Raw genomic sequence first — 16749 nt, 5'->3', positions numbered from 1 at the left:
TTAATTTCGAAGCTTTAAGGCTGTTGTACGCCTATTTATGCGACTCACAATTTCAAATGCCATCAATATCAATTTTTTTCCCCAAAACATAAACCCTAACTTTACCATCTTTCATTCAAATCGTACTTTTTCCTCCCAAATTCAAAGATGAGTTGCTTGGAAGCTGGATTATATGTGTAGGGGAAAAGGGTTGTTTGGGTAGGGTATTTATAGTGTATGTGAAAGAAGTGTAAGTTAGAAAGTATAGTGTGGAAATAGGAGATGATGAGTTCCTTGGAAGCTGGATTATTAAGGAATTAAATGTGAGTAGTTCATACTTCATAGCATTGGATAGATAGCTCAACCACCCAAACAAGGAAAAAGGAATTTAAAAAAGAAAGACAAAGCCTAATTTTTTTAAAGGGAACTCATGAAAATAGGTAAGCTAATACTACTTGTAAATCATAAGGATGTCTTTTAAGTATTAAAAAATATAGTATACTATTTTTGAGAGAACACCTTAAAATTATAATTAATTATTTTAAGACTATAAATATATATTAAAATATTAAATTAGTAATAACTAGATAATGACCGTTTAATGCACGACTTTGTTAAATTTTTTAACATATGTATAAACAAAAAATAAAATTTACGGCTATATATTTTAATCATTTCAAAATATCATATGCTCATTTAATAAATAACATTATAAAGATTTTATAAATAATTGAAAAAATATGTTTTTTTTATAATACATTAAACAATGTGACCTAAAACGTAAAAAATCAATCAATATGAATATATTATAGTCATAATTAGAAAGTTGAAAAATCAAAGACATAAACATTAGTCATAATAACAATGACATCATAATTGAGTTTTAGAAAAAAAAATTTTATTCAAAAAGTAATACGTAAGCAATTTTAGAAAGTGATTATATTAACAATGTTTTGTTTTAATACTAAGTTATAAAATCTACCAGGAAACTATCATATCAAAATTTGTGTCCAAATACAAACCTCTACACGCAAACTTGCGAACATGATGCTTTAACCATTAATTGTTTTATCATTTCTAAACAGTCGAGACTTGAGACACATTTTCCGTCTGTCGGCTCGTCATTCATTACCCACCTCATATCTCATTTACAAAAAAACATACTTCATATGATACTTCAATTATAAATGTTTAGATTTACAAGTTGTATTAATTGTATAAAAAGAAGTACATGTTATCAATTGTTCATAAAAAAGAAAGCGCCTCTCTTGAGAGACTGTCTTTATAAGAGACGGCTCTTCAGACTCAGACCCAATAATTAAAAAAAAGAAAAAAAATCTAAAAACTGATGCGCGCAGTTGAGCCTATTTAAAGTTGGTGTTATAACCTATTAAAGTTGGTATTATAACCTATTAAAGTTAGTATTTGGAGTTGGTGTCATGATCTATTTAAGTTGGTATTATAACTTGTTTGGAGATATCAACTTTAATATGTTATAATATCAACTCTAACAGGTTATAATACCAACTTCAATAGGTTATAACACCAACTACAAATAAAATTACACAGTGCACGTTTTTCTAAGTAATAATGGGTCGGCCCATTTGAGACGCGTCTTTTATAAAAACGGTCTCAAGTAAAAATTTGTGAAAAAAAATTCGTATATAGTAAAAATTTCACCATTTTTTTAGATTTTTAATATAGTTGTCAGTGGTTCAATAAGGCTAAATCCTTTAAACTAAAATATCATTAATCGACAACATAGCAATATTTAAATAGCATTTGTTGGTCCATGCTTTTGTTTACAAAACGTTAGTATGCCAACTTTAAAAGTAGCGTCTTAAAATTATTTCTACATTATTCTCAACATTATCTACTAAGTACATAACAACTATTTGTTTACCAAACAATGATAATTTACACAGTTAATTAACCCTAAAAGTAGTTATACTGGCGGAGCTCTTTCGGCCTGTTTGGTTGATGGTAATGAAGTAATGGAAATGAAATATTGTAATGGCAATAGTAATGAATGAATGGATATGAGAATTGGTAATGAAGATTCTTTTGTTTGGTGTGCATGACTAAAGAATGGTAATGGAAGATAATATTCCATTGATTGCATTTGGTTGTTAGTAATAAAAAATGGTAATGACTCTTAGTTTTATTATTGTATATTTGTATCTAAAAGCATTATTGTATCTAAATTATTCTATCTAATGATTTTTTTTTATAATAATATTTTTTTGGATAATTACATACTTTACCTTTTTTTCTTCATTATTTTTTTCTTCAACTCGAAACAACATTACCTTATTTTATTACCACAGTAATACTTCATTACCATTACAGCCTAATATCAGGTTGTTTGATGGTAATAAAAATGGCCCTTTTTGGTAATTTTATTACCTTATTTTATTACTATCCATTACCATTGAAGGCATCCAAACAACCAAATTTTTTATTACTTAATTTTATTACCTTTACCGCCCTCTAATACCATATACCAAACGGGCCATTTGAGTATTCTAGAAGTCACATGTTTTAGTATCCTTAAGGCCATTGTAGATTTCCTTGTCATAAATATCAGGATCCCTGGAGTTATTGGTGTGTCATGTGTGCAAGCTGAGCCCATAATACTCGAGTTATAAAAAATTGATTAACACGAACGTTAAATACATATACATTCACAATCATAACATAACTATATACAACTTAACATCTATTCAAACAACTAACTCCGAATTATTCCAAAGTCATTTAACCTCATAATTAATTTGTCAAAATTTTCTCACTAATTCTTAAATAAGACGATTTCACAGTGAGACCATTTTTATTAGGCTGACTCAATACACACTTTTTGTTTTAAAGTGATCACTTATAATGTTAAAGACGAGCTGAAATTTCCTTATATACCCACTAATCCTTTTTCTAATCAGTTCGTCTAGTATGAGAACATTTCATCATGAGACAAGCACATTCATATAATTAACTCATTTCTCTAATTAATCACTCTAAAATTGTAACTATTCACTTTAACACACTAAATTAATATACATAAATTAGCCCAATAAACATAATCTATATATAAAACCGTCCCACTTAAAAATTTGTTTTTTTCTAATTCTATTTTTAAAAGCTTAACCACCTCTAGTATTGTGCGGTTTCTAATATAAACACCAAGTTCACACCATTTTCAAGTCATAACCAACTCAAAAAAATTCTCAACATGGGAAACACTCTGCTATCAATGAACATCTACATCATCTCTTTGCTTCTACAAATGGTTATGGTAGTAAATAGGGCTACACCTATTTTTGCATCAACAAATGAGGATCATTACCAAAAGAGAATCGACGTCGTCGACAAGGGAGAAGGACAAAGGATCAAAAATATTACTACAAAGGAAGATCACATGATTATGAGCAAATCATGTGATATTTATAATGGAAGTTGGGTGTATGATAGTTCATATCCTTTGTATGAAGCAATTGAGTGTCCTTTCTTAGAGAAACAATTTGGTTGTAAGATGAATGGAAGACCGGATTCTAACTATCTTAAGTTTAGATGGGACCCTTTTGAATGTCACTTACCAAGGTAATAATCATGTATTTTTATAAGTCCCAGATTATGTTTGCTATTAAGGGTCAATTGAAAATAATCTTTTAAGTATTTATTAATATGAGTAAAATTGTGTATGTATAAATTCTAAAACCCAAGAATTAGATTTTATCTTAGTTGAAGAACAATTACACTTTTTAAAAAAGGTTTCGAATTCAATTCTCAATGAAATGTTATTTTATATGTTAACTTCCTTCTTAAAATTAGAGATTTAATTTAATAATAATAATAATAATAATAGTTAAAATATAATATTATGTAACATGAATATAATAACTGCTTGAAGTAATAATTTTAAAAATTAAACTTCCGCTTCCGTCCCAAAGATTATGCCTTTTGATTTCCGGTAAGATTTAAGAATTTCCAACGTACGAGGGAAGTAGAAATTATATTTTTTTATGATTGAGAATTAAACTCTTGTTATTATATTGTGTAATTAAAAGAAAAAACTTTAAACCAATCTATAATTCTCAAGATATACTCTTTCCATTTCTTAGAGAATACTATAATTGTTTTAGTCCGTTCCTTTTACTGTGCTATAATTTCCTTTTATGCAAATGTTCTCGTCTCCTTTCGTTTATTCTCACCCACTCATTTTAATTCTTTTTTAATATCATCTATACGATTTAAATACATATCGCTTCTTAATCTTTGTGCAATATATAATTATGACAATTTTTTAAAGACAAAGGAAATATTCCTTTTTAATAAAATAATACACTTTAATTAAAAGGTAGGACATATCTTTGAGACGTAGTACAACTATACAATAGACATGTCAGTATTTACGCTATCCTTGATCTTAAATTATGATTAGAAAACATTAAAATATGAACTACTTTGAAAAAATAACCCACATGTGATTTCACATCGAAAATTTTCATAAATTCTTGTATGAGACGGTCTCACCGTGTCCCCCATATTTGGGCTAAATAGCCCAATATAGAAACTTAGCTTATGAGTTTTTTGTTTTGAGGTCGTTTCACAGTGAGACGGTCTCATATAAAACGAACTAGTTTGTTTTAGGATGGAGCATCATTAGGCTTGTGTGCAGTCAACTCTTCTTTTATGCGTGTACACGTCCAATGACAAATTTATCAAACTAATATTGAGGTTTTGTTACATAAAAATTGTGTAGGTTTGATGGTGCTCATTTTTTGAGAAGATTAAGAGGGAAAAGATTACTATTTGTAGGAGATTCCATAAGCCTTAATCAATGGCAATCTCTGGCTTGCATGCTCCACACAGCTGTGCCACAATCTCATTACAAGTTAACCAGGACTGAGGCCCTCTCTGAGTTCACTTTCCCTGTTAGTTTTGCTTACTTGTTTGTTGCAACTTGCAATTCTATGATATCCACTCACCCTTATTTTGTTCATGCACAAATAATGAAAGAATTTATAATGAAACACTATGGTGTGAGTCATTTTCGTTGCATGCACTTCTTTTTCTGAGGATTTTAATAAGGATTTTTTCTGAGTTGAGAGACTCTTTGGTATGAGTTGTCGTCTTTTTTTCTCCCCAGACCGTAATCATAACCAATGAGCGGAATACACTGAGTACAATTATGATGATGATGTGTGGGTGGGTGGGTGGGTGGGCTTGACAAATAGTTCTTGACTGTTGGTTGTTGACTTTTTTAATTGGCTTTATCGACTATCTGAGATGTTAGTTATTTTTATTGGCATTTAAGCTAGTTATTAGCTTATGTGCAACCTTTGGTCCCGAGTTCGATCCTCAACGTTTCCTTGCAAACTTATATATTTTCAAAAATGTTAGTGCCTTTACTTACGGACAAAGGAGCCAGTTGGATCCACTCACAATTTAAGCCTGATTTTTCATCATTTTGAGAGTCTTCATATCCAACACTTCATATTTATCCCTGCAACATTAAATATTGTTTTGATTAGTACTCCCCCTCCTATTCGTTATCTTTCACATTACAGAAATAAATGTAGCAAATTAAATAGAACAAACAACGTTATTAATAACACTTAATTGATTATATGCATGTATGCAGGCATACAATACTTCTTTGATGCTATTAAGAGATGGTTTTCTTATAAAGGTTGTAAAAGAAGATGTTAGAAGGGTATTGGTTCTCAATTCAGTAAGCCAAGGGAATTCTTGGAAGGGTTTTGACATTTTAATCTTCAACTCTTGGCATTGGTGGCTTCATACCGGAAGAAAACAACCGTAAGTACTGCTAGCTAATGTCGCAGAATCAACTGAACCAATAACTTATGCTGATGGTTGATGATCCATGCCTTTAATTATGCTAGTAACACATTTTTGTCAAATTTGTTGGTTAATTGTTTGTGTATTAGGTGGGATCTTATATTAGATGGAGATAAGAAGTACAAAGACATGGATAGACTTGTTGCATATGAGAAGGGATTGAAGACTTGGGTTAGATGGGTAGACTTGAATTTGAAATCTACTAAAACCAAAGTGTTTTTTCAAGGAGTATCCCCGGATCATATGAAGTAAGTTCGTTAGCTTGATCTAATCCTTCCTCATTTAATACAATTTTTGTTATTGACCCGTCACGTATTATCTGCAATTTCACATAAATAAAAAGTGCATAACTATGTATAATTTAACAAGTCATTTATATTAGAGTATATAACATATATCGAACGTTGACCAAAAGCTTAAACTGATGAGGCCTTAAGATATGTTCAATACTCTTACACTCCCCCTCACTGTTAAGAAACCAACTCAACGAACAACTTAAGCTAATGGTTGTGGCCTCATGATATGTTATATACTCTAACTCGTCCCCTCACACAAGAGCCCTTTGGGCCATACCTGACGTTGAATATTCCACTTTAAATGAGGAGTGGTTGAGATTCGAACCTGTGACCTCTTGTCACACTGGCTTCTGATACCATATCAAGGAACCAATTCATCAACCAACAACTTAAGCTAATGGTTGAGACTCCAGGATATGTTATATACTATAACACTCACATGTGTTCCCTTCAGCTCGAAATGAGGGGTACATGAGATTTAAACCCGTGAACATTCTGTCAAGGCATCAATTTAAACAAAAGTTTAAGTTGACAATTAAGGCTTTAGGATATGTTATATACTTAATTTAACAATTTTAATATAGTTCGTTATAATCCAAAATTAAAGAACTATGAATCTTTGACTTCACTGAAATAATGCACATGACTAGTGGTGGATTTAGAGTGATGTCAATTTAAGTAAAATGCACCTATTGGATTTGATCCTTGGTCACATGTGTGGAAGACAATATACTAACCAACTCATCTAAGGTATATTTACAAGTAATATTTGATTTTGTTTTGAATTTAAGTGATGTTAACGACATCACTCTAAATCCGCCATTGCATATGACCTACCCTTAACATATTGATCAAGATTTGTTGTGAATGTATTGCAGTGCACTAAACTGGACAGCTCCAAATGCAAGAACATGTATAGGAGCCACACAACCTCTAGTAAGAGAGACATATTATGAAGTAATACAACAACACCCAGCAGAAAGGATAGTAGAGAAAGTACTGCAAAGAATGAAAAGGCCAGTTCATTTGTTAAGAATAACACCTCTATCCCAATTAAGAAGGGATGCTCACCCTGGGATTTATGGCATTGGTAGGCAAAGGCTTCCCGATTGTAGTCATTGGTGTCTTCCTGGCCTTCCTGATACTTGGAATCACCTTCTTTATACTTCTCTTTATTTCAACATTTAATTAGTTTTTATAATTAATAACTTTTTAGTATAAAAATAAATAATTATAGTTGATTTAGTCTTGTTTTTTATAATTAAACTTTGTTTTTTTGAGTCGATTGATAATTTTTCATATGGTTATGCTCTTTTGAATAAAAAGTTAAAATTTTAGGAGATTATGAGCCATATAACTCGTGTTGTATTGAATGTATTATTCACCAATCGATCTTTGTTTGAATTTTATATTTGATCTATTAATTAAGTGAGTTTTTTTTATTTATTTCAACATAATTTTATTAATATTGCATTTTAAAAAAAAATTTAGTTATGCACAATCAGAGAAGCTCTTCTGTTCCATGAAAATTTTTTCTAATTTGCTCAATTTCTAATTTTGGTAATTACCCAATTCTTGTCTTTTGAATTACATATTTAACTTATATTTTCATCTTATTCATATATGCAAAAAATATACTTCTGTCCCAAAGATCAATTAGCCTCATTTTCATTTTGACTGAGTTTTTGTTGAATTTGTTATATTTTTAGTTTTAACCACGAGTGAACCACCATCATTCTTTAATTACCAACCACTCATTAGACTTAATTTTTTATTTTATCCAAAGATCAATTAGTATTTGAGATAAAATTGGTGAAACAAAATAAGTAATAAGTATTAAGAATTAAATTAGTGCATTAATATACGTTTCGAGCAAATGCACAAGTGAATAAGCCATAGATACTCGTCATAAAATGTAAACACATTTTTTTGTAATATTTTTATTTTGGGAAATTATCAATGGTACCCTTAAGTTTTTACACTTTATTAATGGCACTCATAAGTTTTTTCGATTATCAATGGTACCCTTAAGTTTTTACACTTTATTAATGGCACTCATAAGTTTTTTCGATTATCAATGATACCCTCGTATTATTGAGCGTTTTACAATGGTAAGTTTTTCTAATTTTTTCCGTCAAAAACTGTTAACTTTTATTTTCTTTTATTTTTCAATTTAAAACATTAAAAAAATAAAAAAAAAGTTAACAGTCTTGGACTGAAAAAATTAGAAAAGAATACGATTGTAAGACGCTCAATAACACGAGGGTGCCATTGAATCGAAAAAACTTAGAGCTTTAAATTAAATTAAATTAAATTTGATAAAATTTGATTAAATTTGGTGGATGAAATCATGATCACTAGATGCTTGATAGTATCTTTGAAATTCTGGCATATTCATTGCCAATCAGAATTTCAATATCATAAGGTGGGGTATTTCAAACAGATGACCAAGAGAGGGAAACCATCAACCAATAACAAGCCAACTCGCGGCCATTCTTGATAACTAAATTCCAAGCTGTCGTAACTCTTTCAAATTTCTCCAACAAATTCCAACTATTTCCACCAAACCCATTTCAAAAAAAATCTTTTTCTATCATACTGAATGATCTTTTTCTTGTTGATCAATAAGAAATATTCAAAATTTTGAAGAAATAGAGATGGGTTTTGTGAGTACATTGGTAGGAATTCTGGGTTTTTTCATTGCTCTACCAATTGGACTTGTTGTGGGGTTTTTCTTATTTGTCTATTCTAAGCCTTATGATGTTAAGGTAATGCATTCCAACTGTTTGATTATTTAATTCAATGAATTATTACTTGGTAACTTGGTACATATTCATGGTTTTGATGATGTACAAAGTATCCTAAATTACTATTTAAACCATGAGCATAAACTTTTAATTGAGACCTGATATTTGAAGCCGTAAGATATGTTATATTTTTAATTTCTAACATATTTTGATTCATCAATTTGATTAATAAACTAAAAGTTAGTCCCGCATTCAGAAACCATTGAATTCGATAGTAAAATCTTTGAAATTCAATTAGAATTTAGTGCGTGTATGCACAAATTTTGAGTCCTAATAAGTGGATCAAGAAATGAAGAAACAAATTGATCTTTGTACCTATTGGTACAAATTGTTGTATAGAATATGTTGACGTTTTTGATCGTTTGATAGTTGTCACTGATGTGATGTTGTGTTGGTGAGATTCGTCCTCAATGCTAAGGATTTGTGTTCTTTGATCATATCTCGGACAAAACCTAGGAAAATAGGCGGGTCGGAAGTAGGTGGACAAAATATGTTTGTGGGTGCGGAGTGGGTCATGGGTCATGTAGAACGCGGAGCAATATCTGGGATTTGTATATGACCATACCTGGGACAGTAGAGATCCTGATTTTGTCAAACAATTTATACTCCATAATATACTATTCTCGAACATATTCCTCCCCCCTTTCACATGTTTATTAGGAAAAAATGTAAAATATCAATGTGGTCCATCAATGTTAGTGGAGATCTTCAATATTGTAAAGCTAATTATATAAAATATTTAGCTTCACCATTTGAAGTTGTCATAATCATATTAGTCATTTTTCTAATGTTCTTCAATGTGTCATTGTATATAAAAACTGAATGAACTAGCTAATTTAATTTTGAGGTCTTCACCTTCCTAAATTCTTTTGATGTGGATATTAGACTCATGAACTAGTTAATTTATGTATGGACACAGGAACCAGTTATTACTCCACTTCAGGAATTTGATACAAATTCTCTGTTAGAAATTTTGCCGGATATTCCAAATTGGGTAAAAAGTCCTGATTATGAGCGAGTAAGTAGCACTGTTTTGTTTTCGGATTCTTTGACACTTACCTATAAGATTCATTTTTTTCTGATTAGTCTTAAACTATGTTAACAGGTAGACTGGATGAACAAGTTTGTGTTGGAAATGTGGCCGTATCTTAATACGGTGAGTTTCTCTTAGTGAAACTACTTTTAGTGTGTAATCTCTGATGTCGAGTTTGTAAATTGGAACAGGCAATTTGCAATACAATCCGAAGCATGGCAAAAACTATATTTGCAGATTACATAGGGAAATATCAGATAAAAGAGATTGAATTTGAGAATTTAAGTCTTGGAACCCTTCCACCTATTTTCTATGGTGAGTGTACATGACCAATTTTGTTTCTTAGTTAGTACATTTATGATGTATCTCGTACATGTTTTATAGGTAGTAATTCATTCGGCTACAACAAAACCGAACTAGCATGAGTCCTATTCTAAAGTGGTATTTCTCATTGTTGCTGTATAGTTTATCTAATTGGGTTATTAATCATGCACCCTTCTTGTAAAATTGTTGATGGTGATTCCAACAAAGATGTAGGGTCAATCGAAACCAACCTCTTTGTTACATTAACAATAAGGCTATATACATCCAACACCCCCAAACCAAACAACTTATTGACTTTGGGGGAAATGGAATGTGGTTGTTACTTTAAAGCTATGTTACTTGGACTCGGGTGCTGATGTCGGATATTGGTACTTGTCCAAGTGTCGGATACGTCTAAATATTCACTTTTACACCTAAAATGAAGTGTCTAACTGCCATACCAATGTCCGAGCATCAAGGATTGGACACGGGTACGTGAAGCAAAATGAAGAGTTTGAGTAACATAACCGTAAAGTTGAAGTTCAGCTCAATTTTCTTCCAAAGCAGCTTCAACTGAACCTCTAATTTCACTGTAAAACCTTTGCAGGTATGAAGATATATGAGACGAACGAAAAACAATTAGTCATGGAACCAGCTATCAGATGGGCAGGAAATCCCAATGTAGTGTTGTCTGTAAAGCTACTGTCAGTGAAAATCTGGTTTCAGGTAAGAATTGATGGAGAAGCTCGTATCACATCTCTTTTCTTATTTATATTAGAACTGTTCCGTAAACTAATTTTCGTTTTTTCAGCTTGTGGATGTACAAATATTCATTAATCCAAGGATATACTTGAAACCCCTTGTTCCAACATTCCCATGCTTTGCTAACATAGTGGTTTCCTTAGTGGGAAAGGTAGGTTCTTTCTGAATGGCAAGTGCTTAAAATTTGTTAGCAACTCTCTGATGTGATCTTTATTACTTTTGGCAGCCACGTGTGGATTTCGGGCTAAAAGTTTTGGGAGGAGATATCATGTCCATACCTGGTGTTTATCGCTTTGTTCAGGTGCAATCATAGGATCCATTTAATGGGTAGGAGATATATTTTTTTGTTCATATTTTCAAATTGCTGATAAATTTGTTTAGCAAACTTACTATTCTAGTTGCCTGCAGAAAACTATCAAGAAACAGGTTGCAAGTCTATACCATTGGCCCCAATCACTTGAAATTCCCATTCTTGATACTTCATCGTAAGCTTTCGTTCCATAATATAATGCCAGTAGTTCTCCATTTTAATTTCCTTTTAATTATCTTAGTTTTTGAAATTTTTGTGTAATTTTGCATTTTTTTGTAGTAGTTTCATCTAATTCAGTTGCAGGCAAGAAATTGTGTAGTACGGATGTATATTGTATTTTAATGTGCTTTATAAAGAATAGAGATACAACAACATTACATTACTCCAATGCCATTATGTGGCTCCCATTTTAAGCAGGTTTTGTAGGGGTCAAATGTACACAACCTTCTCGTTAGCGATAATAAAAGGGTGTTTCTGATTGACCCTTGGTAGAAAACATCATCTATAACTTCACATAAATAAAAAGTGCACCCTTTTTTAATGGCCCTTTTTAACTATAATCCGAAACCCAAGAACTATAAATCATATCATTGCCTTTCACACCCTTGCCCCCGTGAGATGGTTTCATCTTGTGTTCCATATTCCCTCTATTTTTAATTTTTGTTATATATTTATTTTCAGAGTTGCTGTACAGAAGCCTGTTGGTATATTAAACGTGAAAATTGTTCGGGCAATCAAGCTTTTGAAGATGGACATTTTAGGAACTTCCGATCCTTATGTTAAATTAAATCTAAGTGGAGAAAAAAGGCCATCGAGAAAAACATCGATTAAGATGAGGAACTTGAATCCAGAGTGGAATGAAGATTTTAAGCTAATTGTTAAGGATCCTGAAACCCAAGTTCTTGAGCTGAAAGTGTATGACTGGGACAAGGTTTTTTTCATGTGCTCCTCTTTGTCTACTGTTTTTGTTTTTAGCTATGAAACATCACCATATCATACATTATTTCTTATTTTTGGCTTCTATTGTAAAGAAATGTTATGAATGCCAATATTTATTATTGTCCTTTAATCTTGATTTTCGTGATATAGTATTTATTATTGTCCTTTAATCTTGATTTCCATATCATAAATTATTTCTCTTTGTCTACTGTTTTTGTCCATGGTTGATTAGGCTCATTGATTTACTGGAAAATTCTTGATATGCTTCTTAATGGTTTCGGTTCTCTTTTTGGACACACTTATTCAAATGAGTTAATGGGTTGTATAAGTATGTATGTAAATTTAGAGGGAAATCTAGGTCTACGCCTGTCTAAGCTATGGCCCGAGTCATTTGATTGAAAAATTAAATTGAATTATGTAACATATAACACGAAAAAATGGTAGTCGAGTTGATTAAGTACAGCTACAGAAATGAGTGTTATGCTCGCCTGACACTAATATCTTGGGTTTGCCCTTTAGATTTTGTCGTTGTTTATGGTTTTGCAAATGTCTTTTCTTGACCTTAGCCAAATATAACTCTTTTTCTAATGCTGTCACATTGCAGATTGGAAAACATGATAAGCTGGGGATGCAACTAGTACCATTGAAGCAGCTAACTCCCCATGAAACGAAGCAATTTACCCTTGACTTGCTTAAGAGTTTTGATAAGAATGAAACTTATGACAAACCTCGGGGCCAGCTCGTGGTGGAGCTCACTTATGATCCTTTTAAATTGGAGAGTGACAGCTTTAAGGGATCAGAAGAACTGATGCGAAAACAAAGCAGCATAGAAAGAGATTTAGATGATACTTCAGTTACCAGTGAAGGGGGAGTACTTTTAGTCACCATTATATCAGCTGAGGATGTGGAGGGGGAGGATCATACCAACCCTTATGCTCAGATCATATTCCGAGGCGAAAGGAAGAAAACAAAGGTGAAGTTATTAAAGACCTTTTTAAGATTAAAGTCTGTGTCCTAAAATATTTTTGATAATATCAAATCAGTTTTGATTCATATAATGATATTTATCTGAAAGTTTTGCATATTTATACCAACAAATTTGATGTAGTACATTTGAATTGAGTAGGATTACACACAAACTAAGTGCTTTTTGTTCCTTTTCCACCAATTTTTAAAGTCAGTTAGCAGTTGCTACTTATTCGAACTGCACTGTAACGGTTTTAAGGTTACTTGTGCCAGCAAGTATTTTGTGCTTGACTGGTGACTCTTTTCAACTCTTTTAGTTTTGTAGTAGAATACTAGCCTATGTTACTCAAACTCTTTATTTTGCTTCACACACCCGTGTTAGATCCTTGATGCTCGGACATTGGTATGGCACTTAGACACTTCATATTAGGCTTAAAATTGAATATTTAGACGTATTCGACACTTGTATCCGACAACACTACCGAGTCCAAGTAACATAGATGCTAGCAGAACCAAATGTACACCCTTCAAGGACTTATGCGCACCGAGTGTTGAAACTGGTGACTTGTTTCACCCAAATGACTTGGCTAATTTTTGCTTAGCTTTGGATTTTTATGATTTGGAGTATCAAACATGGAGTATTGGTGTTGTGGAGATGAGTGATCTTTGGTGAGGGAGCCCAAGGAGTGTTGATGCTTTGAGTTGTTTGGAGCATTGGGCGTTATAATGTATGGAGCATCACATGAAGAATTGCCAAGCTGCTGCTCTACGAGCGCCTATAGAGCTCAAGCTAGGATCTTGAAAAAATCAGGGAGAAGCTTTGAGAACCCGATGCTTGAATGAGCATACATCCACTCGAGCGAGCATCCTTGCGTTTCTCAAGCCGTACACGTTGTACCCCTATTTTAACGTATATAAATGTGCATTTGTTTGAGTTGTAAACTTTAGCCAAAACTCTTATTTTGTGCTTCTCTTAGCTTGCTTAGCATTCTCTCTCTCTCTTTCTCTCTATTCTCTTCCATGCTCCGAGACATCTACATTATAATACCTTCATAGCTTTCAGTTCAATCTTGTAAACACATTACTACAAACACTAGCCTAAGGAAGGATGTAGTCATCTTTTGTAAACCTCGTCAAAATCTTGTGTTCTTGTTTAGTATATTTATCATTGCATGTTTCATCCTTTTTCTTGTACTGTTATCGGCCTTGTTATTTGTGTCTTGCCTATAACGTGTACTGGGTCTTTTGTTTTCATTTGCAAGTCTTTATCGAGTTGAGGGTCTCACTGGCAATAACCACCTTCCCTCTTTTACAAGGGTATGGTATGACGTTATCCAACCCTTCCAAAACCCTGATTATAGCTTCTATATGCGGGATATACTGGGTATAATGACGACGACGATGATGATAATTGGTGTAGTTTCTGAGTTTAGCTTTCGTATCAACGTATTCATTTTCCTGACTGTTCTATTGATTTCTCAGACTATCAAAAAGAATCGGAATCCACGATGGGACGAACACTTCAGTTATATGATTGATGAACCACCTTTGCAAGAAAAGTTGCATGTTGAAGTATTCAGCAAACATAGAACTTTCGGTTTTATGCGAAAAGTAAGAATCGACTCATAAATCACCTAGTTAAAAAGTTAAAATAGTATGCTGTTCATGTCAAAGAACATTAATCCTTGTTTCGTGTAGGAATCACTCGGGTTTGTCGACATTAGTCTTGCCGATGTTGTGCACAACGGACGAATCAACGAGAAACACAATCTAATCAACTCAAAGCATGGAACGATTCATCTTACGTTGGAGTGGCAAACTACATAAAATCAACAGAAGATTACAAGGACATCTTATCGCGTTCATACATACTTTTCCTGTATTGCCACTGAATCATGATAAACCGATCTCAAAACTAGGCAAAATTATCCAATCTCAGGGTACGTTTTCCAAAACATGTTCATACTTTACCAATAAAACTTCTTAGTTTCTATATGTATATCTCAAATGTCGAAATAAATGTCCCCGAGATTGGATTCTTTTTGCCCGTTTCGAGACGATGTATGCTCTTCCGTGTAATGTGTCTAAGAATCGGGTAATACAGATTTTTCGTGTCCAGTCTAAGAGTCGTGCATACAGATTTTTCGTGTCCATTGAATGTACAGTTGATTATGTAAACATACTGGGAGTTTTACATATATTACACATTGGATGCACAATCATGAAAGACCATATGATCATTTACAAGAATTTGGAGTGTTAAATGTTCTAATAATGTTTATGTATACAGAATAAATGCAGATTTTTACTTATTGTCACTCTGTTATAAGTGAGCTTTTCGAAAAATGAAGGATTGATACTGAAAAAATGCAACATTGTATAGATAAACTCATTTATGATCTAATCTAGAGTTGCGCAAAATGAATTCGACTTGCGGGGTAACCAAAAAAGTAATTCAAGTTGAATTAAACTAATTTCTCAACTGAAACGACATTTAACCGATTGATTAGGGACTTAAAAGGACGGATATGCAAATAGAAAGATGAATATAAAAAAATGAAAATTTGAATTTAAAGTTAAAAGTAAAATTCATTTGACCAAAATGTTGTTGAGATATGTCTCACCCAAGAGTTGAGAGATCTCCTTATGTCTATAATTTTGCACAATTTAATTTTTAAAAAAATTGGTATAAAAAACAAAAAAAAAAAAGTAGAGCTATAATCATTCTCTTAATGCTGCCAATTTTGCCTCAACGGCAATTGGTGGAAAAATTAAGAAAAGTGAGTAAAGTGATATTTTATAAAAAAGTTGAAGAAATGTGTGTATGATAATTAAAAAACAGTGTGGGTCAAACTCAAAAATAAAAGTGAGATAGATTTAACGAGCATGAACTATAAAAAAGTGAGACAAATTTTATCGGACAATTAAGTCTTATTACAACGTTTATTATTGGGTTATATTTATGCTCTAGTATGGTTTGAATGGAGCCCAATCGAAGAATCGCAAAAGACAAGAAGAGCTCGAGATTGCTTACCATGAGTGAAATTACTCGTGATCGAGTTTAGTTGAGACTACCACAACACATACCTATCTAAGTTATGACTTATGTGCAAAATCTTCAAGCAATAACTAGCAAATTTAAGACAATGTATTTTTCCTGAATCTCAGTTCTCAAAAGTGTTATAGAAATATCGTCCAAATTTTCATAGATTGTGAACAAAGCTTTACACTTATATAGGAAGTCCATCAATTGTTTCTCACTAACATCACCATTTAGGCTATGGAACTATTTAGAGCACAAAACTCAACCTGGTCATTATAAATACGTCAAGTTGTTTTTCTGAGAGTCGTCTTTTAGGCCCAATCCATTAAAGATTAATGCATATTCTTACTTTATATTTTCCTTTATAGACAAATCTAGTTAGAATCTAGAGATAATCTCTCTAAAGACCGTCTCTCACAAATACATCAAATGCTTATCAATAGTACCACCATGAA

General features: G+C 32.2%; 2 protein-coding genes across 2 annotated transcripts; both read left to right on the top strand.

Annotated features, from left to right (window-relative positions):
- Window positions 1-3197: 3197 nt before the first annotated feature.
- Window positions 3198-7501, top strand: LOC130806209 (protein trichome birefringence-like 43). Its single transcript, XM_057671205.1, has 5 exons — window positions 3198-3573; window positions 4736-4907; window positions 5618-5793; window positions 5925-6083; window positions 7010-7501. Exons 1-5 carry the CDS (start codon window positions 3206-3208, stop codon window positions 7317-7319), a joined length of 1185 nt encoding a protein of 394 aa, XP_057527188.1. The 5' UTR covers window positions 3198-3205; the 3' UTR covers window positions 7320-7501.
- A 1046-nt stretch (window positions 7502-8547) lies between these two features.
- LOC130806652 (synaptotagmin-3) lies at window positions 8548-15560 on the top strand. The gene is made up of 12 exons (XM_057671811.1): window positions 8548-8899; window positions 9858-9956; window positions 10044-10094; window positions 10163-10286; window positions 10882-11000; window positions 11086-11187; window positions 11263-11337; window positions 11445-11521; window positions 12028-12277; window positions 12890-13258; window positions 14734-14862; window positions 14950-15560. The coding sequence occupies exons 1-12, from the start codon at window positions 8789-8791 to the stop codon at window positions 15076-15078; spliced, it is 1635 nt and encodes a 544-aa protein (XP_057527794.1). The 5' UTR covers window positions 8548-8788; the 3' UTR covers window positions 15079-15560.
- Window positions 15561-16749: the final 1189 nt, after the last annotated feature.

This window comes from Amaranthus tricolor, chromosome 2, assembly GCF_026212465.1.
Source record: "Amaranthus tricolor cultivar Red isolate AtriRed21 chromosome 2, ASM2621246v1, whole genome shotgun sequence".
NCBI lineage: Eukaryota > Viridiplantae > Streptophyta > Magnoliopsida > Caryophyllales > Amaranthaceae > Amaranthus > Amaranthus tricolor.
This window is presented reverse-complemented; position numbering and strand designations above follow the sequence as displayed.

What these genes read in the sequence shown, in the direction of transcription:
- LOC130806209 (XM_057671205.1), top strand. Translation starts at nt 3,206, where the DNA reads ATGGGAAACACTCTGCTATCAATGAACATCTACATCATCTCTTTGCTT. An exon ending in TTTGAATGTCACTTACCAAG is followed by an intron (nt 3,574 to 4,735) that starts GTAATAATCATG and finishes AAAATTGTGTAG; the next exon opens with GTTTGATGGTGCTCATTTTT. An exon ending in GTATCCCCGGATCATATGAA is followed by an intron (nt 6,084 to 7,009) that starts GTAAGTTCGTTA and finishes AATGTATTGCAG; the next exon opens with TGCACTAAACTGGACAGCTC.
- LOC130806652 (XM_057671811.1), top strand. Translation starts at nt 8,789, where the DNA reads ATGGGTTTTGTGAGTACATTGGTAGGAATTCTGGGTTTTTTCATTGCT. An exon ending in AAAGTCCTGATTATGAGCGA is followed by an intron (nt 9,957 to 10,043) that starts GTAAGTAGCACT and finishes CTATGTTAACAG; the next exon opens with GTAGACTGGATGAACAAGTT. An exon ending in GCGAAAGGAAGAAAACAAAG is followed by an intron (nt 13,259 to 14,733) that starts GTGAAGTTATTA and finishes TTGATTTCTCAG; the next exon opens with ACTATCAAAAAGAATCGGAA.